At 64.7% G+C, this 26,385-nt stretch overlaps 2 protein-coding genes across 13 annotated transcripts in view; one reads left to right on the forward strand and one right to left on the reverse strand.

Moving 5' to 3' along the window:
• CBFA2T3 (CBFA2/RUNX1 partner transcriptional co-repressor 3) overlaps positions 1-23,320 on the reverse strand; it is a 31,071-nt gene extending 7,751 nt beyond the window's left edge. For 5 of the 11 annotated variants that reach the window (XR_005258334.1, XR_005258335.1, XM_038148597.1 and 2 more), the window contains exons 1-6: positions 22,390-23,320; positions 3,911-4,051; positions 3,647-3,767; positions 2,388-2,465; positions 759-1,000; positions 329-418 (exon numbers count right to left, since the gene is read on the reverse strand). Coding sequence is in view for 9 of the 11 variants with exons in the window: in XM_038148597.1 (XP_038004525.1) it covers positions 329-418; positions 759-1,000; positions 2,388-2,465; positions 3,647-3,767; positions 3,911-4,051; positions 22,390-22,755 (1,038 nt within the window). In the remaining 2 variants the exon portion in view is untranslated. Of the gene's footprint in view, positions 1-328; positions 419-758; positions 1,001-2,387; positions 2,466-3,646; positions 3,768-3,910; positions 4,052-11,603; positions 11,741-11,772; positions 11,904-13,613; positions 14,026-22,389 lie in introns of those variants that run through there. The other 6 variants (XM_038148606.1, XM_038148604.1, XM_038148601.1 and 3 more) reach the window with 6 other exon arrangements.
• A 277-nt stretch (positions 23,321-23,597) lies between these two features.
• Positions 23,598-26,327, forward strand: LOC119705824. Of its 2 annotated transcripts, XM_038148621.1 has the most exons (3): positions 23,598-24,569; positions 25,366-25,482; positions 26,223-26,327. In XM_038148621.1, exons 1-3 carry the CDS (start codon positions 24,170-24,172, stop codon positions 26,309-26,311), a joined length of 606 nt encoding a protein of 201 aa, XP_038004549.1. In that variant the 5' UTR covers positions 23,598-24,169; the 3' UTR covers positions 26,312-26,327. The 2 variants fall into 2 exon arrangements, 1 of the variants encoding a protein (XP_038004549.1); XR_005258336.1 differs by lacking the exons at positions 23,598-24,569; positions 26,223-26,327 and adding an exon at positions 25,139-25,273 and having other exon boundaries at positions 25,366-25,488.
• The last annotated feature ends 58 nt before the right edge of the window (positions 26,328-26,385 follow it).

Here is a 26,385-nt window from a genome sequence, read left to right on the forward strand (position 1 = left end):
GCTGGCAGTTCTGGTGCTGCCAGGCGTGCCAGCACCGGGCAAATTCCCCTGGAGAGGGGTGACACCGCAGAGTCAGCGCAAAATTAAAAGGCAAATTTAAAAAAAAAGGGGGAATTTTTAATGAATTGCAAATGGCAACCAGCTGGGCTGAGCCCTCGCTTTATTGCAACCAGCCCCGGCCCTGCGTGACTCCACACGTGTGGGGGCACACGTGTGCCTGGGGGGACACGGGCAGACCCACGGGCAGCTGCCATCCCCAAAGGCACCCCCAAATCCCCTGTGCTGAAATGCTGCCATGAATCCCACCCTGCCCAGGCTGGAGACCCACCTTGAGGAAGGGGATGACGAAGGGTCGCAGCGGGAAGTTGGTGGCCTCTTGGAGCTTGGCGTGAAACTCCTCAATGGTGAGGGTGGAGTTCTGTGGGGACAGCCTGGGCTCAGCACCCCTGGCACAGCCCCCCACACCCCTGGGGGACACTTGGCTGTTCCTCCCCCATTCCTGCTCCTCTGCCAGGCTCACAGTGAAGCCACACTTTAGGGAAAACCACGCTCAAGGCTTCACTGGCAATGCCAGCAGCCAGGACCAACCCTGCCCTGGCTCTGCAGATCCCGGGAGACGCTGGGAAAACAACCCCCTTTCCTCCAGGATTTAGCTCAACCTAGGCCGCTCTTTCCCTTTTAGCAGCATCTCCATCCCCAAAAAAAAAACCCCAGGATCCTCAGATGTGGGGTCCCCGTGGGCGAGCCCCCGGACGTACCACGAGCCCCAGCACGAGGGTGCGCACCCGCTCCCCGATCTCGGGGGAGATGTCGTTCCCAAACTGCTGCAGGGTGGTGAGGAAGCGCTTGAGCTTGGAGAGCTGGCGGGCGCCACAGGCTGGAGGGAGCTGGTGGGTGGACAGGGAGGCGCTGGAGGAGGTGGCCGGCCCGTTGCTGAACCCGTTGGGGGTGGACGGAGCCCCATTGATGGCGGTTGGCGAGTGGCTGCTCCCGTTCATCACTGGGGACACAGGGAATGGGAGGTCAGAGCGGGTGGCTGTGCCGTGGCACCGTGGGGACGAGGCTGGGATGGTGGGACCAGAGCATCCTGCTGGGCAGCGTGGGGCTGGCACCGCCTGGAAGGCTTCAGGATGCTGGTGAATCCCTGGGGCTGCACCCTGGACTGGTTCTAATGCTGTGGGGGCTGTGGGGAAGGAGGGGATGCAGAGCATCCCCCAGCACGGCGAGGGCCTGATCCAGCTCCTCTGCAGCCAAGGGCAGGGGCTCCATCCTGCCCCTGGGGAGCTGCTCAGCCCCCCCAGAGAGAGCCCACGAGCCATTTCCCGTGGAGCCCAGCCTGGCTTGCTGAACACTGCCATCTCTGTCCCCACCGCCCGCTCGGCGAGGACAGGAACTGCCTGAACACCGCACGCCAGCAGACCAGGGGGGATATTTTGGGGTACCAACCATCAGAGTGGCAGAGCCCGCTCTCCTGCACCCGCCCCACGTGAGCACAGGGACCTTTTCCCAGCCAGCACAGGTGACAACACATGTCACCCCCGTCCCTGCGGCGTGGATGACAACACACGTCACCCATGTCCCGACGGTGCAGGTGACATGTGTCACACAGGTCCCAACGTCGTGGGTGGCAACATGCACCACCCATGTCCCGACAGCACGGGTGACAACACATGTCACCTATGTCCCAGCCAGCACGGGTGACAACATGTGTCACCTACATCCCAGCCAGCATGGGTGACAACATGCAATCACCCATGTCCCAATGGCGCGAGTGACAACACGCGTCACTCGAGTCCCAGCCAGCACGGGTGACAACACGTGTCACCCACGTCCCGATGGCAGGGGTGACAACATGCATCACCCATGCCCTGGCCAGCACGGGCAACAAGATGTGTCACCAATGTCCTGACGGCAGGGGTGACAAGATGTGTCACCCATGTCCCAATGGCAGGGGTGACAAGATGTGTCACCCACGTCCCGACGGCGTGTCACCCACGTCCCCCAGCACGCACGCCCCTGTCCCCGCTGGGACCACACTGACCTGGGGGTGCCGCGCTGCCCTGCCAGCCCTGCCTGCTCTGGGGGTCCCGCTCCGGGGGTCCCGCTCTGGGGGTCCCGCTCCGGGGGTCCCGCTCACTCTCAGCCGGGCAGCGCCCGCCGCCCGCTGAAGAGGTGCCAAAAATAACCCGGCGGCCACAAGTGCTTTTATTCCCGCGACAGGTGCGCTCCTAAGTTGGTCACCACACGTGTCCCCGGGCCGGGATGGCGCTGGGGTCCCCGTCCCCGTGACCCGGCGGGGCAGGGCGAGGGGCTGGCGACGGGGAGCACCCCCGGGGCTGCGGCTGCGCTCGGGTCTCTCATGAGAGCGGGTGTTTCATTTTACTTACAAAGACAGACCATCGACCATTTCAAGCAACCATGAAAACGGCCGCGAGGCAGAAACGTCGGAGGGCCAGCGTCTCGATCTGCAAGCAAAATAAAACACGCTATGATGAGAGAGCAGAGGGGGCAGCTCTCGGCCCGGGGCCCTGCACGGGATGCTCCTCACCACGGGCACGTGGGCCGGGGGAAAAGCCGCCAGACCCACCAGGGAGCCGGGTCCCTGCGTCCCCCTGCAGCCACAGGGAGGGTTCAGGGCTGCCTGATAAAGTCCTGACAGTTTTGGGACCAAATGAGGTCCCCCGAGGCCAAGAACAACCAAAAACGCCGTGGTGTCCATGCCAAGCTGCTCCATGCCCCCAGCCTTGTGCCTCAAACCCTGCTCCACGCTGAGCTGGGAGGGAGAGTCCGTCTGCACCCCTGGCCCTGCATCCCGAATCCTGCTCCGTGCTGAGCCGTGGCAGAGGGGCTGCTTGCACCCCCAGCCCCTCTCTGAACCCCTCTCTGTGCTGAGCCGTGGTGCAGAGGCCACTTGCACCCCTGGTCCTTCCTCCCAGACCCAGCCACACCTGGGCTGCCACATCAGCACAGGGCTGGGACTGACACCCAAACGGACCAAGCACGGCCGAGCACGAGCTGATTTCTAGAGAGTCAGTCCAGAAGCGCTGCTGGGGGGCTGCAGGTGTCAGGGGACAGATCTTGGGGGTTGTTGTGGGGTTTTTTCTTCCCCACTGGGGTTTTTCTGAGCAAGAAACAGCTACGAGCAAAACCTTGCGCACGTGCGTGCCCGGGAAGAGTCTCAGCAGAACTGGAGCAGCTGCTGGCAGTGGCTGCTGCCACTCCCGCGAGGGGCCAGCCTTGTCCCCTGCCTGTCTGGATCCTGCACTGCATGTGCCTTGTCCATCCATCTGCCGGGACAGTGACACCAGCATGGTGACAGATCCCTGGTGCAAGCCCTGAGGGTGTGCAATGAGCCCAGGTGCCTCTGGTGCCACCACCACGCTGGGTGGCTGTCCCCAGCCCAACTACAGAGACTGAAACTCCCACCTGGCGTCCCCTGATGCCACCACGCCATAGCCTGGGCAGGACAAGGAGGTCCCAGCCACTGTGGCTGGCCGTGACGCTGCCCTGCCACCACTGGCTGCCACACGCAGAGCGGCAGATGCGTCCCCACATGCACGGGACCCACCACAGGGCCATCTCTGACCCACAGGAGCTCCCCCAACCTCCACCACCCTCCAACCACGCGCTGCCAGCACTCGGTGACCTGCTGGCAGGATGTCCCCGTCCCCAGGGACCTCACAGGGCTCTCTGACCACGGGCAGCACCGCCACAGGAGCACGCTCCAGCCGTGGCTTGGCAACGTGCGCGCGAGGAGCGTCTCCAGCCTGAGGACGGGCGACGTCACCCGCGTCACCGCCGGCGCCGCGCTGGCTCCGAGCTCGCTGCCGGCGCCGCGTGCCGCGCTCGAGGCGGAGCTGGGGGCACGGCTGGGCGGCCCAGGCTGGCAGCCCGTGCCCGGGGTACTCACTGGTGCTGGGCGTGAAGGAGGGGTGGCGCGTGGCTCCCTGCGCGGCGGGCGGCGGGGGCATGGCGGGCGGCGTGGAGCGGGCCTGCGTCTTGACGTCGGCCGGCGAGTCGGGCATGGCGGCGGCCGCGGGCTCCGCGTTATCTGCGGGAAGAGGGCACGGCGTGGTGAGCGGGGTGGGGCAGGCAGGGCCGGGGTTGCCTGGCAAACAGGGCTCAGGGGACACCTGGGGACCGCGGGCTGGCCTGGGCATCGCCGGTGCCGCTGTAGGACTCGGGTAACAGGGACAGTGCCCGGCGTGCTGCGTGCCACAGGAGGGTGGGGAGGGTGATGGAGCTGCTGCTCATCTTCACAGAGGTGGGGACAGTGCCCCGCGTGGGGACACGGAGTGCTGGCAGCGCTCTGCCCCTGCGGTGCCAGCCCTGCCCCAGCCTGTGTCGCATCACTGCTGTCACAGTGCAGCGCCCTCCTGACACATCCTGGGAAGTCCTGCTGCCTGCTGAGCCCTCACCATCGCTGGCAGCATCACCCAGGGCTGGCACTGCCCCCGGCAGAGATTGTGGGGTCATTACAGCCAGTGTTTAGTGGCAGCGACAACAGCAGAACCCACCCATCCACCAGTGACTGTCCTGCCCAGACCTGAGTGGCCCTGCAAGGGCAAATCCTGCAACCCAGGGATGGTGGAGCTCCAGGGGATGATGGAGCTCCAGATCCTGCAACCCAGGGACCGTGGAGCTCCAGATCCTGCAATCCAGCAATCATGGAGCTCCAGCCATCACCATCACCCCAGTGGGCATCGCCAGCTCCCTCCCAGCCCCAAATAACTCCCAGCAGTGCATTCCTGCACCATCCCCTGCAGACACGGCCCTGGGCCAGGGTCTGGGCCCAGTGGCTGCCCCGCTGGCCCTGACAGGTGGCCCTAAGTGCTGGCAGCTGTGGGGATCTGTCACTGTGCCTGCGCCACCGCCGGCTCCGGCCAAAGATGGAAGCGACCACCACGGCCACGGGATACCCCTGTGCCCGGCCCCTGGCCTGGCTGATAACCACTGACCCCATCCTCATCCTCAATCCCGGGCAACTGCAGGGACATTAGTTGAACCCAGCCACAGCACACTGGCAGGGCCAAGTAAAAACAGGGCCTGATCCCCACCGAGATGCCATCGGGGCTGTGCCGCAGGTGGTGGCACACAGAGCACCAGGAGATGGTGGCAGGGGCCAAAATCTCAGCTGGTCACCCACAGGATCCTTCTGGAAGGCTCCAGCACCGTGGCTATCCCTCTCTGTCCACAGCACACTGGAATGCTGCAGACACCTGGACGTGCATGCTGCAGCTCCCCGTTCCTGGCTCCCTTCTCCCTGCCCAGCCACAGGAGAAACCCCAACACCGTGCAGCTTCCTTCCCCCAAAACCTCAGCTTCCTCACAGGGCTTGCCAGAAGAAATGGTTTGTTTTGAAAAACTTTTATTTTCCTTTTTGTGGAAGTGTCCATCTCTGGGCAAAACTTCTCCAGCCTTCCAGGCTTCCCCGTCACTCAGGAGAGCAGGATCCAGCTCTGACAGCAGAGGAGGAGCCCTGGGCGTGCTCAGAGTGTGACCCTGTGAGGGGCCACAGCTGCAGCATCTGGATCCCACATGATCCTTGCCTGCATCCCTGGCACCATCCCTGTCCTTGTCACACCCCTGGCAGCATCCTGCCCTGCATCCCTGGAATGGCCCCAGCCTGCATCCCTGGAATGGTCCCTGCCTGCATCCCTGGAATGGTCCCTGCCTGCATCCCTGGAATGGTCCCTATCCTGCATCCCTGGAATGGCCCCATCCTGCATCCCTGGAAGAGTCCCTGCCTGCATCCCTGGAATGGCCCCGGCCTGCATCCCTGGCAGAGTCCCTGCCTGCATCCCTGGAATGGCCCCGGCCTGCATCCCTGGAAGTGTCCCTGCCTGCATCCCTGGAATGGCCCCATCCTGCATCCCTGGAAGTGTCCCTGCCTGCATCCCTGGGAGTGTCCCTGCCTGCATCCCTGGAATGGCCCCATCCTGCATCCCTGGAATGGCCCCTGCCTGCATCCCTGGAATGATCCCTGCCTGCATCCCTGGAATGGCCCCTGCCTGCATCCCTGGAATGGTCCTGCCCTGCATCCCTGGAATGGTCCCATCCTGCATCCCTGGAAGGGTCCCCTGCCTGCATCCCCATCCCAGCCCCGGTCCCCTCACTGCCCTGATTCTGTGCACATTCCCACGCCAGGGAGAAAACATGGATACATTCACCCTGGCACTGACATGGCTTTTCCACAGCTTCCCATCAGCAGGAAAGTTTCCATCAAGCTGAGCAAGCACTCAGGGAAATGGGGCCTGGTTCTAGTTTTTCTTGTGTTTTCTTTTTTGCCTTTAAGTTTTAAATTTTCCCCGAGGTGTTCGCAACACAAACACGGGCAGGCAGGCACAGGAATGGTCCCGAATCCTATGGGAGACAGAGCTTGGAATGCCCAGAGGACCCAACCGCAGCTGTGCCACCACCCCGGGTCCTCTGCAGGATGGGATGAGCTCCAGGGGAGCAAAGGAGGCTTTGGGGAGCAAAGTGCAGCCTCCCCTCAGCACCTTCAACCAGCACAGCTCCAGCTCCCACTCCCCTGGAATGATTTTTCCCTCTGTTTTTTTCTCTCTTTGGGGTAATTCGTCCCAGCCGCTCGGGGCCGTGTCTGTTTTCCTCCATCTGGTTTCCATTAGGTCTGTGCAGCCCAGATGAATAAGTAATAATATAAAAATAAAAGGATTAGTATTTTCTCCTGGGCTGGCGGGAGCGGCCGCTCCCCACCCTGCCCCCCGGGGCCGGCGGATGCCGGACCCCCGCGCACCCCTGCGCGACCCCGAGCCCCCCATTTGTCACACCGCGGGGTTCGACCCCCGGGGCAGGGTCCCTGCCGGGTGACGCTGTCACACGGCCAAGCATTCCGGCGGGCACACGGCATCCCGCAGCCTGGAGCCGGAGGGGCAGGAGCAGCGCCGCAGGGATGGGGCTGGCAGCCATCCCAGCCCGGCCTGGGCCGTTCCCACAGCCCCAGGGAGCCCATCCAGCCACCGCGAGCCCGGGGCTCTGCCCCTTCCCCGGGCAGCGAGGGGATGTGCCAGCTCCGGGATGGGTGCGGAGCGCCCGGGCCGGCTGCTCTGCTCTCCCCAGGGATGGGGGCGAAGCAGGCTCGGAGCTGCCCTGGATGTGGCCGCTGGGAAGCTCCGGCTCCCTGCAGGCAAAGCTGCCCGGGTGAAGAAGGGGTTAAAGGGAATTCAGCGCCCAGCATCCTTCATGCTCTCCAAATGGCCACAAATGAAATCCAGATGCTGGAGGCGACGTCTCCCCAAGCCAGGCTGCCTCCGAAACAAAGGCAGGGAAGCATTCCTGCTCCTCAGCTGCCGCAGCCGGCGGGGCCAAGAACAACTCCCCGATAAGATGGCAGGGCCGGAGCTGTCCCAGCTGGAGCAGGTTTGGAAGCGTGCAGTGCCTGAGGCCGGGCAGCAGCGCCAGCCCCTACACCAGCCCGTCAGAGCTGGTGGGACCTCAGGGCACCATCAGCTCCCTCCTCCCCTGCACCCATCCTGACCCTTCTCTGGGATCAGCTCCCTCCTCCCCTGCACCCATCCTGACCCTTCTTTGGGATCAGCTCCCTCCTCCCCTGCACCCATCCTGACCCTTCTTTGGGATCAGCTCCCTCCTCCCCTGCACCCATCCTGACCATTCTCTGGGATCAGCTCCCTCCTCCCCTGCACCCCTCCTGATGCCCTCCCTGGGGCCGCGGTGACAAAGATGACAAAGGTAGATTGGAGCACAGGAGTAGACAGGCAGATTGGAGCACATCCCCAGTTGCACCTGGAGCAGGACAAGGCAGGAGTGCAGCTGTGGGATGCTGACAGAAGGTGAGGTGGGTTTAGATGGGATATGGGAAGGAATTCCTGGCTGTGAGGGTGGGCAGGCCCTGGCACAGGTGCCCAGAGCAGCTGGGGCTGCCCCTGCATCCCTGGCAGTGCCCAAGGCCAGGCTGGACAGGGCTGGGAGCAGCCTGGGCTGGTGGAAGGTGTCCCTGCCATGGCAGGGCAATGAGGTGAGCTTTAAGGCCCCTCTCAATCCAAACCATTCCACGGTGATGCTGGAGGGATGCTGCCCACACTGGGGTGTCCCAGGCGCTCATTTTGGGGAGCCAGCCCAGCAATCCACACCCAGCACTCCCCAGCGCAAATGAAGCTCTTCAAAAGTAAATCCAATTCATCAAACTCTGCCCAATCTGTAAAGGAACCCGGATCCACCAGCTCCAGTCCTGGGGAGCCCCTGCGGGTCATCCATCCCCACGGGCATCCTGAGGCAGCTCCTGTGCCCCTGGCCCAGCTGGGACAGCTCCCAGCAGCTCAATTCCAGGGTAAAGCAGATTTCCCCAGCTCAGGTGCATCCCAGGTGGCTTTGCTTTCCGAGCACCCACATCCTGGCAGATGCTCCAGGGGCAGCTCCAGGCCACCAGCTCCCAGCAGGTCCCCAGCCCCGCGGTGTGGCAGTGACAGCACAGCTCCACACGGCGCAGCAGCCCCCGCAGCCAGGCTCTCCACACACCCCAAGCCCCAAAATCCCAGTTTTCCACCCCAAACCATCCACCCAGGGGCCCAAAGCAGCTGGCTCAGTGCCACCAAGGCAGTGCCAGCAGCTCCCGCTCGCCCCGAGCTGGCATGGCCGGGGGTGGGGGATGGGTTTGATTTTTTTTCCCTCGAAACAACAACAAAAAAGACAAAAAAAAAAGAAAAAAAGGCGCCCTCTCTGTTTTACAAGCCTTCATTTGCTATTGTTTATGTAAACAGGTAAATTGTTTCGTATCTCAATTAAAAACATCTGCCACATAAATGAATACCAATTAACTCATCCTGTTTTTAATTACTCTGTTAATTACACACAGGCAGCAAAAAGGATGGCAGGGGAATAGGGAAAGCATGCTCACACCCCCCTTCCCACCTTGCTCTTGGCAAGGATCCGAAATGTGCCCAGATAATGATGGATTAAGGTGAAAACCGTGGCTCGTGGCCAGCTCCGGCGTGGCGGCTCCCTCCCGGGGCTCCTCGCACGGGGATTTCCCGGGACCCTCAGGAGGGGTTTTGGACCCCCCCCAAGCCCCAGGGGATGCCCCGCGGTCACCCCGCGCCGGGCGGCACAGCCCCGCTGCCACCGCAGGTGCCAGCCCCGCGCTCCTTCCCCGAACGCGCCCACGGCAGGCGGCGAAACTTTGGGATGGCGACGGGAGCCAGGAGGCAGCGTCCTCATGGACCGAGCGCATCCTCGTGCTGCCCCCGGGAGCCCTCCTGGCACCGAGGGGTGGCCCCAGGGTGGCACCTGGGTGGGTGCCATCCCCGGCGAGGGACCCCGGGCGCCGCCGCCCCCCCCCCCCCAAAGGCTGCGGGAAGCTTTCCAAGCGAGCAGATGGGGCAGGGAGCGGCGGCAGGAGGAGGAGGAGGAGAGCAGAAAAGGCTATTTTCTCACGCTACATATTTTACAAGTCGAACATTTTGTGCATTTCAGCCCTGCCTGTAAAAGCATCTCGGCCTCAGCCCCGGGACTCGGCGGCGGAGCCTGTGAGTCAACAGCGGCTGGCGACGACGTGGCTGCTGGCGGGGGGGACAGGCTGGGAGGAGGGGTCCTCCGCACACAGGGGCAGTTTGGGGGGGTCCCCCTGACCTGTCGGCCAGCAGCACCCAGCCGGGGCACGGTATCTGCTGCAGTGTCGTGCCCGCTGCCACCGTGGGATTGATGCCACCGGGGTGGCGCAGGGAGGTGGGCGCACACACACACACACACCCTGCTGCTCCCCAGCTGCCTTACACTCCTGGAAATTAAATATCCTGGCTAAACACCAGGAGTAAACAGTGCCGCGGGCAGCCCGGAACACCTGGAGAGGGGCAGGGCTGGGGCTGACCCTGCCGGAGCTGCCCCCACCCAGGAAACACCCACGCCTGGGCTGCACCGTCCCCCAGAGCGCTGCCAGGGGGGCGCCCCAAAACCGGCCCCACGCCCCGATTCCTGCAGCCGCGCGCGGGGGACGCTCAGCCCAAAGGCGGCCGCGATGCTGGAGCAGCGACAAGCGGCCCTGGCAGGGGGCTGGGGGCTTCCTGGAGGCAGAGAGTGAAGGGAAAGCTCTCCCTCCACCCCTCCACCCGGCGGGGGCTCCCGGAGAGGTCCCTGCAGCGTGGGAACGCCGAGGCGCCGCCGCTCCCCGGGGAGCCCGTGGCAGCCCCTGCCCCGCAGGCGCCGGGCTGGTACCGGCTCCGAGGGGCTCCGGATCCGGCCGCGCTCTCCCACAGCCTCCCGGCCGCTGCCTCGCCGACTCTTTGTCTATTTTTGAACCACGGGCTCCATTTCAAGGCGATTTTGCCCATGTGAAAGTGAATCAAAGAACACGGGAAAAAAAATATTAGTGAGAATTTTGCTAAATAAACAGGAAATCCCTGGGATGCTTTCTGGAGCCATCGGTCAGCATCTTCCGAAGGAAAGCTGGGGGTTTGTCAAGGTGGGGTTCCCCCTGGGGAGCCTGAGCACGGCGGGAGGGACGGCAGAAAACAGCTTCAGGAAATCTAAAAATAACCCCAAACCGGGCAGTGGCACGAAGGGCAGGGCACCCGGGCAGGGGGTGCCCTCGGTGCCACCAGCCTGCTCTTGCCTCTGGCGAGCAAGGGCTGATCCCAGCTCGGGGACTCCCGTTGTCCCCATCCTGCTGGGCAGCTAAATCCATCTCCCACGTGAGATGCAGCTGGGAAAGCACAGGGCAGGCTGCAGCGGCCGACCTGCAGCACCGACCTGTCCCCCGGCCCCAGCAGCAGAGATTAAACCCAGCTTAACCCCAGGGCTGTCCCCTGGTCCCTCCCAGCCCCGTTCGCAGTGCCCGGCCCTGAGCTGCCCCAAACCTTGTGCTCACTGTGACCCTGCTGCTCTGGCTGGGGGCTGAAGAGGGTCAGTGCTGCTGAGGGGGGATTTGTGTGTCCCCCCCAGGAGGGACCCAGCTCCTGCCCCGCTGCCAGCACTCCCTGGCAGCCCTGAACTTCCCGGCTGACTCGCTGACTTGGGCTAAGAGGTAAAATAGCAGATATTTGTGGGGTGCCTCCCTCCCCGGGGGTCCCGCAGCACGCTGACACCTTCCCGAGGTGGCTGCGGGACAGGGGACCGTGCACAGCCACGGGCAGAGCCAAAGTGCCCCCAGACTTCAGCAGGGATTTACAGCAGCAAGCAGAGCCAGGCCCATTCCCAGGGCACCGCCGGACACCGCAGGAGCCTCAACGCCTGGATCCTGCCGGGCTTTTCCAGGCGTGCAAACATCCACGGCTCCAAAGCAGAATTCCAGGAACGTCGGCACAGACCTGCCAGCCCCAGGTACCCCGTGGGACCTGCCAGAGCCCCCTCCTGCCTGCAGCAGCCCAGCCCGAAGGGGGGCTGAGCACCGGAATATTTTTCCGTCCCTCAGCCTGGAAGTTCCCGATGAAAGAGGCAAATCCCGCAGGCACACGAGGCCTCCCCGCTGCCCAAACCCGGCACCCGGCCCACGGCAGCGCCCAGAGCCGCGGGAGAACAGCCTCTCCCCTGCCGCCTCCTGGCTTTTCTCCCCCCCTACAAACCAACATCTGCGCTCGCGTTTGCCAAACAAAACGCGCCCGACATCTGCCTGCTCCCGGGTCAAACCTTACCTGCCAGCACGGGAGGCGGCCGGCAGGGAAAACCCCCTTGGCGCAGCCAAGTTCACCTCCGCTCGCCTCCCCGAGCACGGAAACTCTCAGCACGGGGACCAGCCTCACAAACCTGCGAGGGTCCAAGAGCCCACCCCAGGCGGCAGCTCAGCTCCATGGGGCTCCTCACCCGAGGGCCGCGGCTGTCAGCATCCTCTCCGGCTGCTGCTCCGTGTTTGCCGCGGGGTTTCGGGCTGCTTCCCCCGTTCCTCCATGCCCGGGACCGCGGCAGAGCTCACCCCGCCGCGGCGCCGAGCAGACGGATGTTTGCAGAGTGTCTTCAAGCCGCTCGACAAAGGAGCAGGGAATTAATATTCCTTTTAATTAAAGGCAGAAAAAAAATCTCTTTGTTCCTGAACAGAGAGAAAACAACAGAGGGAAGAGCTCAAAAGCTCTTCTTCCTAAGCTGGAGACGAGACCATCGCTTGGAATCAAAGACACTGTCAATGCACACGTGACCTCGAATTAAAAAAAACAAAATGAAACGCAGCAGCGGCAGTGGCTCCTCTCCGACAGCGAAGGAAAGTTGCAAAGTTTTTCTTGGCTAATAGAGGGAAGAAAAAGAATTCCAAGAAAAGGTGTGTTTAACTAGAGAAACGCTCTGCGGTATCCGAAGGCACCATCCAGCGGCGAGGGAATGACGGGAAGAGCTGGTTGTGCTCCGGCTCGGTGTCGCGGAGGAGCCGCGGGGAAGCGCGGGGCCAGCCTCGCTCCATCGCTCCGCCGGCAGCGTTCCCCTGGCACAGCCGGGCCGCCCGGCTCAGCGCGATTCCAAAGGGAAAGCCAGGGCAGGCTGTGGTGAACGGCAGCGCTGGAGACTCCCGAGCCAGCCTTCCTTCCCAAATCCGCATCCAAGCAAACATCCCCCGGCGCACGCCAGGGCTCTGCCAGCGCTCCCAGCACAGCCCCGTGTCCCCAGCGCGGAGCCGTGTCCTCGCACAAAAACCCAGAGCGGAGGGGCTGGAACTTGGCGGAGCAGCCCCGGGAATTCCTCCCGCGCACTCTCCCGAGTGGGTCAGCTCCTCCGAGCCCACAGCAGCCGGAGAGGGATGCGAGCTGGCGGGCAGGGCGGAGGGACGCGGGGATGACAAAGAGTTGCACTGCCGGGCACGAGTCGGGAGCCACAGCCGGGGGGGTCTGCTGGGGGTGGGCACAAACTCGCGTGGGTTCCCGGGGACGCTGTGCCGCCCCACGCCGCCCCGGCGCTCGGGAAACGGCGGAGGGGAGAGAAGCAAGAGCCCCGGCAGCGCAGGGAAGAGGGATCTGCCCCCCGCCGCCCCCGCGGGGCGTGGGAGCGGGGCCCACGGGCGCGGCGATCCCGCTCCGGGGCTGCCTCCGCCGCGGAGCCGCTCCGAGCGCGGCGCCCGCTCGCCCCGGCTGTGCCCCAGCTCGCCCTGCCCCGCTCCGCCGCCGTGGCGGGGACCGCGCTGGCTCGGGCGCACGGAGCATCCCCGCACCCTGCGCACCGGCAGCTGCCCCGACACCGGGAGCGTCCCCCGGACACCGGGAGGCTCCGAGTCCCCTGCGCGCCGGGAGCGTTCCCCGGGCACCGGGAGCCTCTTACTGCCCTGCGCACCGACAGCTTCCCCGACACCGGGAGCCTCGCCCGGGTACCGAGAGCATCTCGGGCTCCTGCACAACAGGAGCGTCCCCCGGGCACCGGGAGCCTCCCCCGCTCCTTCGCGCCGGGAGCACCCCCCGAGCATCAGGAGCATTCCCAGCCCCTTTTCCACGGGAGCCTCCCCGGGCACCGGGAGCCTCCGATTCCCCCGTGCACCGGCGGCATCCTCCGAACACCGGTAGTACCCACAGCCCCTCTGCCCTACGAGCCTCCCCGGGCACCGGGAGCCTCTAATACCCCCGTGCACCGAGAGCATCCCCCGAACCCGGGGAGAATTCCAAGCCCCTCTTTCACGGGAGCCTCCGCGGGCACCGGCAGCCTCCCCGTCCCGGTTGGCGGACGGCACTTACCGTCCTGAGGTGTGGCGGAGGCGTGAGGTAAGTCCCAAGGCAGGGGCCGGCGGGGCCGGCAGGAGCGGGCAGAGCCGGCAGCGGCCCCCGGCGGCGGCGGCCCCGGTCCGCTCAAGGCCGGCGCTGGCGGAGCGCGGCCCCGCGGCGGCGGCTGCCCCCGGCACCTGCCCGCCGCCGCTCGCCGCGCCCGGGGCCGCCGCTCGCCGCCAGCTCCGGGGCTCGGGGCGCTTCCCCTCCCCCCGGAGGGGGGGCACCGGAGAAGCGGGGGGAGGGCGGAGAAGCCGCGGTAAATCCGCGGGGCCGCTTCACCCCCTGCGCGCTGCCCGGCGGCGCATCCTCCCGGCGCCGCGCCGCGGCCGTGGGGCGCCCGCGGCCGCGCTCCGTGCCCGGCCGGGCCCCCGCCGCGCCGCCGCTGCCGCCGCGCCGCCCGCCCGGCCCGGAGTGAGCGCGGCCCGCCCGCGCCGCTGCCTTAGAGCCCGCCCGCCGCCGCCGCCAGGGGGCGCCCCGCCGCCGCCGCCACCGGAGCGGCACCCCCGGGATGAGCGAGAGGGAGGGGAGCGGGGCGGGATGGACCGGGACGGGGAACGGGAGCGGGAACGGGAATGGGAAAGGGAACTGGAATGGGAAAGGGAACGGGAACGGGAATGGGAATGGGAACGGGAACGGGAACGGGAATGGGAAAGGGAACGGGAACGGGAATGGGAATGGGAACGGGAACGGGAATGGGAGTGGGAAAGAGAACGGGAATGGGAACGGGAATGGGAAAGAGAATGGGAACGGAAAAGGGAATGGGAATGGGAATGGGAATGGGAACGGAAAAGGGAACGGAAACGGAAACGGGAACAGGAATGGGAATGGGAATGGGAAAGGGAACGGGAACGGGAATGGGAATGGGAACAGGAATGGGAATGGGAATGGGTGGCATTGGGACGGAAACGGGGTGGGATGGACCGGGACAGGGAACGGGAACAGGAACAGGAATGGGAAAGGGAACAGGAATGGAAAAGGGAACGGGAATGGGCGGCATCAGGATGGAAACAGGATGGGATGGACTGGGACAGGGAACGGGTGGCATGGGGACAGGAATGGGATGGGATGGACTGGGACAGGGAATGGGAATGGGCTGCATCAGGAGGGGAACGGGATGGGATGGACAGGGATACGGGGCTGGGCGGCACCAGGGATTCTGCACGGAACCAAGGGGCTGCTTGGCACCGGGGGACCGAGTGGGACACGGGGCTGCACAGGGACATGGGGCTGCCCAGGGCTTCAGGGGGTGCACAGGACCTGGTGACACTGTGGGGACTGGAAGGCCGTGCACGGCAGTGTACGGGGCTTGGAGGCTGCAGGGATCTGGGTTTGCAAAATCATCAGAGTTGGGGATGCTAAAGATCAGGGATTGCAGAGCCGAGAGTGGGCGGCCGCATGGGGGGCAGAGCAACACGTTTTGGGGAGCTGCAAGGAGCTGGGAGTTGTTTTGGGGGAGGTGGAGGGACTGCAAGGCAACGGGTCAGGACTAGTCTGGGGGCCTGGGGAGAGTACAGCAGGGTGGGGGTGTCTGCAGGGGGCTGGGGGGCTGCGGGGGGATGGAGCTGTGCTTGCTCAGCTTCCCTCTCCAGGGGCCCAAGGGCTGGGGTTGCACCGGAGCAGCCACAAGAGCACGGCCCTCACAGTCCCACACGCCCATCCCAGCCTGGCCTTGGAGTGCCCCCCACCCTGCTGGGCCTCGGTGGGGCTCCAAGGGCAGCAGTGCACATCTGGCTGCCTGGCACACCCCTCCCAAGTGCCCCGTGCCAGCTGGGGGACAGCATTCAAATTTTCCCTCCCCAAGTCCTACTACAAGGCGCACCGGGAGCACAACCCCGCGAATTTCCCTGCGAATTTCCCTGCGAGCCCAGCCCTGCCTCTGTGTGTAATCACCGTGCCTGGCAGCTGCTTCCCTCTGCGACTGCCCTGTGCCGGTGCATTACTCATCCTCGCCCGCTTCCCGGGGACTGGGAGAGCGGCAGCTCTGCCGGGCGGAGCCACCCGGCTCGGCACGGCTGCCGCACAGCCGGGGCTGGGTGGCACAGAACAGCTGCGTGCCCGCTGGACAGCCAGAGAGGGGCCCTGAGGCACAGACACTGTGAGGGCACTGTGGGGGCACTGCACAGCCCTGGCACGGCCACTGCTCAAGGGCTGCACGGCCTCTGTGTGACCATTGCATGGCCAGGAAAGGGTCACTGCATGGCCAGGAAAGGGTCACTGCATGGCCTCTGTGTGACCATTGCATGGCCAGGAAAGGGTCATTGCATGGCCAGGAAAGGGTCACTGCATGGCCTCTGTGTGACCATTGCATGGCCAGTAAATGGTCACTGCATGGCCTCTGTGTGGCCACTGCATGGCCAGTAAATGGTCACTGCATGGCCTCTGTGTGGCCACTGCATGGCCAGGAAATGGTCACTGCATGGCCTCTGTGTGGCCACTGCATGGCCAGGAAATGGTCACTGCATGGCCTCTGTGTGGCCACTGCATGGCCAGTAAATGCCAACCACCAGGCCACCGAGTGACCTTTCTATAGGTAGTAAATGATCATCACAAGGCCACTGAGTGACCATCCTGTGGCCACTAAATGACCATCACTTGACCACTCTGGGGCCACCACAGGGTCCCCAAATGACCGCTGATGGTCACTGCACAGCCCAGCTCCCCCCAGCGATGGGGTCAGAGCCCTGCCCCAGTTTTCCACCCCTTGCTCCCAGGGGGCTGCCAGGGGTCTGTGGCTCTCCAGGCCGTGCTGGCCCTGTTCCCACGGGGACCTTTCCCCAGGAGCCCCGTGCAGGTGCCCCTGGCACAGGAGCCCCGGAGGGAATTCCGCCCCGCACAGCTGCGCTCCCACACCCCGGCCCTGCACGGCTGGCACCGCTGGCACATGCAAATGCCAGCACCACGTGTGCCTGGGGACACAGGCACTTGGACACGTGGTTCCCAGCACAGGTGGAGGCGTTGTGGACCCCCAGCATCAGGGGGGCAGCCCAAGAGTGTTCCCAGAGTTCTGGGCTGCCAGCACAGGGCTCCTTCGGGATCAGGCCGCTCGCTGGGAGAGCAGGGACCTGCCCATGGGGGTGACCACGCTCTCAGCCCGACCCTCCTGTGAGTGCCCGGCTGGTGCCACGCCATGAGCCTGGCCATGACCAAAGCCATCCCCTCTGACCTGCCAGCCCCCTGCCACCAGCACGTCACAGGGACCCGCTGGGAACTGTCACCACCTCCCCTTAATTTGGGGGTGCAGCTGGAGGACGCCATCAAACACTCCCTGCCCTGGCACCTCGTGCCCCAGGGGTCACTCAAGCACGCTGGGGACTGGCAGGTGGCACCGTGACCCCGCAGGACGGCAGGGGGACAGAGCCACCACACCCCCCTCCCCCCCCAGTGGCGTTTGGGTGGCAGGGGCTGCTGCGCTCCTATTCCACGCACGCAGCCTGTAATTTTGGTCTATTGAAGTCATAATTCACTACTGTGAAAATAAACATTTGTGTTAGCTCGCTTTATTCGGCGGGGTTGGGCTGAACGTGAATAATTCCCCGCCGGCGCCTTTGCACGTGGCCCGGGATGCTGGGACAAAGCCGGGCCACCCGTGGCCATGGCCGCGGCCACCTCCTCGCAGGCTTTGGGCGAGTTCCCACCTTCCTTCGTACCCCACCCCTGGGATCCCCTAGATCCCGAAGGAAACGGGAAAGGAGAGCCACTTTGTACCAATCAGGGATCATGAGGAAGATAAACGTGATTTTTAGGCAATATTTGGAGTGCGGCACCCGCTCAGACCTTCCCTACCCATCCCTGTCCCTGGGTTTGCACCCTCGTGCTCTCTTGTGGATGCTCCCACCACACCAACGACGTCCCACGGCCCACTCGGTGCCACCGCCTGGGCCCCCCAGGCGCGGCTGTCCCCAGGATGTCCCCAGACCGCTCCCGCTGGGTGCGGGGGGCTGGTGCTTCCCCCGGCATTTGCATCTCCCCAGCCTTTATCTCCCCGCCGGTCTCTGTATTGCTGCAATTACAGACACTTTAAAACACAATGATCTGGCTGTTAGCGTGATGGATGACAGAACCTTTCTGTCTGGTTTAAATCATTGCTGAGAGTGAGCAAACTTCCCCGGCTTAACCCTTTCCTGCCCCGAGCCCGCTCCCAGCCCGGGGCTGCTGTGAGCTCCGTGCCCGCCCATCCGCCACACGCCTGGCTCCCACGGCTGGGATAAAGGGGGGGTCTGGCTTTCCTGCGGGAAAACATTCCCGCGTCCCTCAGCTCGCTGGGCTCCGTGCCTTTGGGGCTCCCCGGGTGCCTGGGGACCGGCGATGGGACCAGCCCCGCCCCGGCAGGGCCGGTGGCCCCGCTCCGCTCGGCTGCGGTGGGAAACGACCGGCTGGAGCGGAGATAAAAGCGCCTGCCGGAGCCCGATAGCCGGCCGGACCCATCCCAGCCCCGGGCTGGCAATCCTTCCCCCGGCAAATCTGGAAGCGGGGCAGGACGGGGCCCCAGCGCATTCCCACGCGTGGGAGAGGGTGGAAACTCCCGTCCTGACCCGGTGGGTCACGCTGGTGTGTGACTGATGGCGTGGCCAGCCCGGGCCCCAGGAGCCGCACACGTCGCGGCGATCCGTGCTCCCTTTGTTGTGGGGAGGGGGCATCCCCCGCCTGCCCGATGCCACCTATAACGTTTTGCCCGAGGGTTTCGAGCTGATCTGATGAGCTCTCAACACCCCGACGTTACACCCCAGAATAGCTCAGCATTCTTTGGGAGGCATAAAAGGAGCAGGAGGCTGATGTGACAGCGTCAGGAACAAAAAAGGTTTAATAAGAGGCAAAGTAACAAACTCAAAGCCATCCAGGTGCCACAGGCTTGTGCTCCTGGTAAAGGCACCTCACAAAAGCGATTTGGCTTCTTTGTTCTGTCCTTTTCTACTCAATGGCCCAGGCGGGACCTTTTGGCTTATGGGCAATTAGCTGTCCCCAAACTTGAGGTGAAGCCCCAAGGTCCTGTCAGTGACTTTTCCTACCTGATCACTGGGAGAAAGTTCTGGGCTCTTTCTTTTTTTGGGGGACAGAGGAAGGTTCTGTCACTCTGTCCATAGGGGGCACATTCCTACACCCACCCACGCCTGCCCACCCCACAGGGGTCCCAGCCCCACGGGAGGGTGTCACTGTCACCCATCACTGTGCTCAGGGTGCTGGCTCGTGTCCTCCCTCCCGGCTGGGTGTGCACATGGAGACGCTCCATGGGGTGCTCTGGGTGTGCCAGGACCTGCCCCGGGGGAAGGGGCACCCCAAGGCACAGCCTGGGGCAGAAGGGGAGCACTGAGGCCTTGGCGTGGCGTGTGCCAGGAGATAAGGTGCTCGCCGAGGGCAGATGAAGGCAATGGTGCCAAAACCTCACAGGAAATGCTCACCACCATGTGCCATCCATATCTGTCCCTGCACAGGACCCCTGCCCGCTATCGGGGCCGCGCACACGGGCAGGGGCAGCGCGGCGGGTGCTGGGCTCACCAGGGCACCCTCAGATGCCACCTCTTGCCTCTGCAGCCACCGCGGTGATGGGGACGCTTTCCACACCTCGCGCTGTCCCTGTGACCCCCCCCTGTCCCGGCGCTCCCCAGCTGATTGCCCTTCCGGCTGCATCCCCTCTCCACAAGCCTCAGGCTTTTTAAAACAGCCCTCGGTGCTGGTTTGTCACACCTTGCCCTGGCCAGGCTGGTGGCCCAGCCCTGTCCCTCCGCGGGCACCCCGTGCCGTGCCGTGCCGTGCCGGGTCCTGCCCCCGCCCGCTCCCCCGGGACCGGCGGTGTCTGCAGGCGAGGGCACCGAGCCGTGCCGCGCTCAGCCCCGCCGTGCCGCAGGTTTCCTGTGTCAGCCCCAGCGGGTCTGTCTGTCCGTCTGGGTTTCTCGGTCTCTATCCGTTCCCTCTGGGGGAGCAGAGCATCCCTGGTACCTCTCAGAGTCCCTGCTGGATGTGGCGCTGCCGGCGGCGCCCTACAAGCAGAGCTTGGTGACAACGTGTGGCCAGGTGCCCACAAGCTGCAGGGGTGCAAGGCCCTACACGGCTGGGGGGTCTCCAACCCCCGTTTGCTTGGAGCATCCCTGCAGGGACAGGGAGCCGCTGGGCTGGGAAGGGTCGGTGTGACCGTGGATGGTCCCAGTGCCCTGGCTGTGGATGTGGTGGCCCAAATCTCAGTGCCCAAATCTCAGCGCCCAAATCTCAGCACCCAAATCCATCCCCGTGCCAGCAGCCAGCACCGGGAGCCAGGCTGCAGCCCCCGGCGCTCTCCCCTTGGCATTTGGCTTGCAGCAGGAGCCCTGGCGCTGGATTTTCCTGCACGTTAATCCATCGGGGAATGCAGCAGGGAGATAAGGGGCTGGTGGGGAGCCAGCGGCCGGGGAAGACGCTCGCCTGCCCGCCAGCTATCGCCCGCCGCAGCTGCATCCGCCCGGGGACATCTGCTCGGCAGGAAGCGCCGTGCGCCAGCCTTTCCCGGGAAAGGGGCTTCGTTTGTGCCTGGCTTCCCTCCGTGACCGCTCCTGGGGCTCCCCAGACTTGGAGTCACCCACCCTGCAGCCTTCATGCTGCAAGGAGCAGCCCCACCGGCTGCTGAAGCAGATCCAGCGGCTTTGTGGCTTTCCCACAACTTCCACATAGAAAAGAAAAAAAAGTGCGTCTCCCATTAAAAGAAAAAGAATAATAATTAAAATCCTGCTTTCCTTGCTAACAGATTCGTTCCTGCTTCGTGGCATTCAAAGGGAAACCACCCCCTACTGCTTATCATCCCGCTCGCCCCGTGCTGCCAGCTCCGGAAAATCACCGGCTTGCCTTAAAAAAATGGGAGACTTTAGGATACAGCACCACTCCTCCGGGTGCTTCTAGGATTTGGGGCTGCCAGGGGCCAAGTTTCCGACTGTTCTTTGCCATGGAGAGCCTGGGAAGTGCTTTAATTGCAAAGCAGGGATGGCCACGTGCTGCCCTGCCTCCAGGAGCTGCTGTTTTGGGGCGCATGGAGACGCTGCTGGCACCTCCGTGGGAGCAGCACCCAGTCCTGCCAGCCTCATCCTTGGCCAGCAGGAATCCACTGGGAGATGCTGAACAAAATCCCCTGAGCTGCCCTTGGGTTCACGACAGGTTCACACTCCCCTTCTCCCACCCTAACCTTGGGGACCAGCTCCTTCCTGGCCCTGCCCATCCCACAGGCTGCACTGCCTGCCTCATTCCAGTAACGATGGGAATTTAATCAGCAGGCACCGCACTTCCAACACCCCGCATCCCTGCAAAAATCAATGGGAGCTAGCAGGAGGTGGCGTGAGCCTGCCTCACTCCAGCATGCGGCTCGGATGGACATCCAGGCCCTGGAGCTGCTTTCAGAACCTTCCCGGGGCCAAAATCCTCCAGCCTGGGGCTCTGGCTGTGTGGAGGCCAGTGCTGATCAGTGTTGTGCCAGGCCATGCCACGGGGAGCCACGGGCTCGTGCCAGGTGAGCTCTGGGATTTGTTACGAGCTCCAGATGTGCCACAGCAGCAGAGGACGTTGCGGCTGTCTCTGGCCACCTGCATCGTTTCCAAGTTCCCAGGCTAAAAGCAGGGCTTGTTATCAAGAGCAAAAAATGTGCCACCTCTGTTGTATTTCATTTCCCTTTCTCCACCTCTTCCCTGCCCGCTGTGCATCGGAGATAACAGCTCTCGGTGCCGAAGCTGGAGAGCGGGGCCGGCAACGGCCTCGCCAGCCCTATCGCCGCCTCGCCGGCCGCAAGGAAATCAGGAAGTTTGCAGAGATATTTGGCCAACAAAACAAACATTTCTCCTGCCAAAAGCCTAACGGGCAGCCCGGCGAGCCCGCAGCAATCTGCACGGCTCCCTGGCTGCAGCCTTCCGGAGCGCCGTGCCCGCCGAGCCCCGCGCCTCGTCCCGGCGCCTTATCGGAGCGTGCCCCTGCTGGCACGGGCCAGCTCTGGGGACAGGGACCCCAGCGCGGCTCCCCCGCCCTCGGTGGACCGGCACAACAGGTGCGGCAGCCGGGGTGCACCCAAACCCTGCCCTTGTGCTGCCCCAGCTGTGCCCCTGACCCGTGGGCAGGTGCCAGGGTGGGCAGGGGGCTGTGCCCGGAGCGCGGTGCGGGGGCAGCGGGGTGGGGAGTGAGGGGAAGCGAGGCACGGGGCCAGCATTGTTCACGTCGGTGACTCAGCCTGCTCTGCTTTCCTGCCCGTGCCGGGCACAGGCCCAGCAGAGCCCCCGAGCCCCCCAGAGGTGCCACAGCCCCTCGGCCTCGGTGCCTGGGGATGCTCCAGCGCAGGGGTGGGGGATGCTCCATCCCCACGGAGCCTCTGCACTGCAAACCAGCAGCAGCAGCACCTGGAGAGCCCGTGGGGTCGGATGTGAGCTGCTGGCCCCAGAACAGCAGCAAAATCCCACAAACATCCAGCAAACACGGGGCTGAGATGCTGAAATGCAGGGCCCCAATCCTCGGGGCTGATTACTCGTTATGGAAAGGTTTAATCACAGAGCAGGCTCCGAATGAGTCCCCATGACAGCGAGCCCATGGAGCCCCATGGTGCCTTTGCTGTGGGCTTGGCCATGTCCCAGCTCCCCATTCCCACTGGCTGGTCCCCAAGGAGATGCACCATGGTGCCAGCCACGTGCCACCCTCGGGGAGCAGCTGCCCGCCCAAGGCTGCGTTTGGCACCGGGGTGAGTCACCTGTGCCACGGCACATGGCGCTACCACGGCCACCGCCACCTTCCCCCTGCCTCCACTTCTCACCTTGGCGGGTCCTGCGTGGTGCCCCAGCCCGAGAGGAGCCCTTGTCCACTCCGAGGAGTCCCGAGGGGACGGTGGCAGCGCCCCAAGTCCACGAGCCGCGTTGAGGCTGGTGCCGCCGGCCTTGTCCCGCGTGCGGGCAGGAGCTGTGCCGGGGCCGGGGATGCCGAGCTGCGGAGGAGCGCGGGGTGTCCTGCCCGCCCGGCGCCTGCCCGGCCGCCGGGGCCGCTCATGTGACGGCCGGGGCCGCGGTGGCAGCGGAGCCGCGTCCCATGGCGAGGGGAAGGTGAACAGCTGCCGGGCAGTGATAATGCGGCGGGTGGGGGTGGCCGGGCAGCTGCGCCCGTGTCCTTCCCCAACAGGAACCATCTGTGACCAAGCCCAGCTCTGCCTTCCCTATCAGCCATTCCGGTCTGACTTTCCAACAACTTCCCCTTCGCGCCGGCCTCACTTCCTCACTGCGAGGGGCCGGAGCGGTGCGGCGTGGCACGGCAGGGCTGGCACGGCAGGACCAGCACGGCAGGATCAGCATGGCACAGCAGGACAGGCACAGCAGGACAGGCATGGCACAGCCAGCCCCGTGCGCAGCAGCACGGCACAACCAGCATGGCAAGGCCTGGCATGGTTGTCCATCTGCAGCCTGGCACAAACATGGGGCTCGCCCTCCCTTGCTGCAGCCCCTTTGCCTGGGACCATCCAGGGAATGAGGTTTTCCCACGGCTGCTCCTGCTGCTGCCGCCCTGATCTGCAGCTGCAGCATCGCCTCGACCTTCTCAGCACTTGGGGGGACCCCCCTGTGCAGCCCATCCCTGCCAGGCCCCTCTTGGGCTCCCCAAGAGCTGTCAGCCAGAGAGAAACAACTTGTTAGAAACCCGAAAGGCGGCTCTGGGCTGCAGGTGGGAGGGAGGAAACGTGTCCTAAAAATACAGCAGCGCCTGCACGGTCCCCGAAGGTGGCTGAGCAGATGGCGTGTCTCGGCGGCCACCTGGGCTCCTGCAGATGGTACCCGGGGCTCCCCGCTTTGTGCCCCCCGCCCAGGGCTCGGGGGGGCCAGGAAGGGACGGGTGGAAGTGGGGAGGAAGGTACCGGGGTGTGGGGGTGCTGTGCTGTGCTGTAGGGGTACAGTGGGGTGTCACCAGCAGGGTCTCAGCCCTCTGGGCACAGCCCCGAGCCCCAGGGGACATCGAGCATGGTCTGAGTGCTGCAGGGACACGAGGGGAAGCCCCAGCACGGGGCTGATGTGCCGGGGAAAGGGCCACGAGCTACAAAGCACAGCCTGACCCTTCCAGGACTGTGTGTTTGGGGGGAGACGTCACAGCTGTCCCCAGCACAGTTGCACCCCGGCCCCACATCCTGCATCCCAGCCATGCTGGGACACCCCAGCTCCATTCTACCCACCCTGGAGGTGCCGTGCCCCACCAGCACGGGCACGGCAGCCTGAGTGTGGGCTGAAGGCTGGCAGAGGTTTTGGCAGGGCTTCCAGCCGTGTTTCAGGCTCTGCCTTCTTCTGCTTTTCTTCCTGGCCGGCCCCGGTGGGCGCTGTGTCATCGCCAGGGCTTTTGCCAAGCTGCCCCTTGGCCGGGGCCGGGCTCACCGTGGGACGCGGAGAGCGGCACCTTCTGGGAGTGTCCCAGGGCAGCGAGTCAAAACAAGAGGGTTTCAGGGCCGGCCAGGAAAATCCCACCCAGCTGCGGCCCCGTGTCCCCGTGTCACCCGCGCGGGAGGGTTTTCTCCGCCAGGAAGCAGAGAGCACCTGCCCGGGCAGCTGCGGGGCTGCCGGGGAATGCCCCGGCGGGGGAGACCCCCGAGCTCTGCCCCTGCCTGCAGGGAACCCCCGCGGTGCCGGGTCCGGCTCGGTGGAGGGGGAACCCCCGGCATGCGGGGTTCTGACTCACCGAGGGAGGGGAACCCCCGGGGTCCGGCTCGGCTCGGGGAAACATCTGAGCTCTCCAGACACGGAGAGGAGCCGCTGGGGCGCAGGGCCCGCCCCGGCACCGGGGAACCCCGGGGTGCGGGGTCTGCCCCGTCACAGGTGACCCCTCCCGCCCACGCTCCCGGGGCTCCCGGCCGCTTTCTGTCTGAGTCAGAGCGGCTCTTGCTGCCCGGCAGGAGCTTCCCCGGCTCAAGGAGGAGCAGGACGGGCTCCCACCGCCCCCACGGCCACTGCGAGCTGCGGGAACGAGGTCTGGGAGCCCCTCGGGGCGGTCGAGGTGCTGCCACCGGGGCCGTGCCAGCCCTGTGCTCGGCGGGACGCGCCACGGCATGGCCCAGGATGGCACGGCACGGCACGGCACGGCACGGCATGGCATGGCACGGCGCGCTTCCCCAGCGCTGGAAATGCCCCGTGCTATGAGCCCCACTGCCTGCGGTGCCCCACTGCCTTCCCCTCTCCATTTGAAAGCGATGGGTGGGGGAACAATGGGGAAAAGGAAGCGGCAGCAACAACCGGTGAGCAAAACACCGCTGGCAGCTGCTGCAGCCAAACCGAGACCGTCACCCCCCAAAAGGGGCTGCGGCGGGGGCACGGCCCAGGCCGGGCTTCAGATTTGGCTTAAATCTGCCTCCTCCAGCCCAGGGAAATGGGGATTTGCAGGAGCCGGGAACGGGAAGGAGAGCGATGGCCAAGGCAGGGAGATGGGAGCTGCCGAGAGTTCACAGGGAACACAAAGACAAATTCTTTAAGGAAAAAAAAAAAGGGGGGGAAAAAAAAGGAGAAATCAAAGGGATGTGGAGAGGGAGATAAGAGGGAAGACAGAGCAGGGAGACGGAGGGAGCGGAGAGGACGCGGGCAGAGGGAGGCAGGCGGCGCGGGGAGGCGAAGCGGGAGCCGGGGGAGCTGTCTGGCGCGTCCCTATCGCCTCTCTCCATCGCGGGAGCCCAACCTCAAGTAGTTTTTCACTGAGATTGGAGTGATCAGGTAGGGCTGCCCTCGGCGGCAGCTGCGGGGCTGTGAATAAGCACCTGCTTATCTCTGCCCAGCGGCTGTGCGCGGCTGCAGATTGCGGGGGGACGGGAGCTGGCTGCCGGCTGCGATTTCCATATCAGCGCCCTGCAGCCGCCTGCGCCAAATAAACACAACAGCCCCACGGACAAAAGGTTAATTATCAATTTTCAGAAAGGGAGAGAGAGGGGAGGGGGACAGGGGAGAGCAGCAGCCGTCGGCAGCCGCGGGGACGAGCAGCCGGGCCCTGGCGGGGGCTGGGCTCCGTGCCCCGGGCACAGCGACCCCGAGCACCCCCGGGGCTCTGCCCGCACCCACCGGGCTGTGGGGAGGGGATGGGATGGGATGGGATGGGATGGGGTGGGATGGGATGGGATGGGATGGGATGGGATGGGATGGGATGGATGGGATGGGGTGGGATGGGATGGGATGGGATGGATGGGATGGGATGGGATGGGATGGGATGGGATGGGATGGGATGGGATGGGATGGGATGGGATGGGATGGGATGGGATGGGATGGGATGGGATGGGATGGGTGGGGTGGGGTGGGATGGGATGGGGTGGGACAGAGATGAGAATGAGGACAGATACCGGGATGGGGGCAGTGACACAGATAGAGATGAGGGGATGAGGATGAGGACAGGGATAAAGATGGAGGTAGGGATGGGGATAGACATCATGATGAGGGAGGGGACAGGGATGGGGCTGTACATGCACAGGAGCAGTGAGACTGGGAGGAAGACATAGGGAAAGGAAAAGAGCCCCTCCCAATCCTGTGTTTCAGCCCTGGCTGGGTAGAGGCCAGACTGGAAGAAGGCACATCCTCCTCCTCCTCCTCCTCCCCTGGGCATGCAAGGCTCCGCTTCCCCCAGCCACATTTCTGTATTCAACAGCTTTTTCCTCTTATCAAAGCGACCATGAGCTCCCAGCTCGGCTGGGCCACAGGGCTCAGGGAGACATGGGCAGGGAAGAGGTGCCCTGATGGCCCCAGCCCCGGGGAGGCAGAGCTGGGAGGTGGCATCACCCTGCTGGTAGCTTAGACCATGTGAAGCCATC

The sequence above is a fragment of the Motacilla alba genome, chromosome 11 (genome assembly GCF_015832195.1).
Source record: "Motacilla alba alba isolate MOTALB_02 chromosome 11, Motacilla_alba_V1.0_pri, whole genome shotgun sequence".
Taxonomy (NCBI): Eukaryota; Metazoa; Chordata; class Aves; order Passeriformes; family Motacillidae; genus Motacilla; species Motacilla alba.

Coding starts and splice junctions, on each gene's coding strand:
- LOC119705824 (XM_038148621.1), top strand. CDS start 24,170: ATGCCCCGGCGGGGGAGACCCCCGAGCTCTGCCCCTGCCTGCAGGGAA. Junction 24,570..25,365: donor CTGCGAGCTGCGGGAACGAG/GTCTGGGAGCCC, acceptor ATCTCTGCCCAG/CGGCTGTGCGCGGCTGCAGA. Junction 25,483..26,222: donor AACAGCCCCACGGACAAAAG/GTTAATTATCAA, acceptor TGTATTCAACAG/CTTTTTCCTCTTATCAAAGC.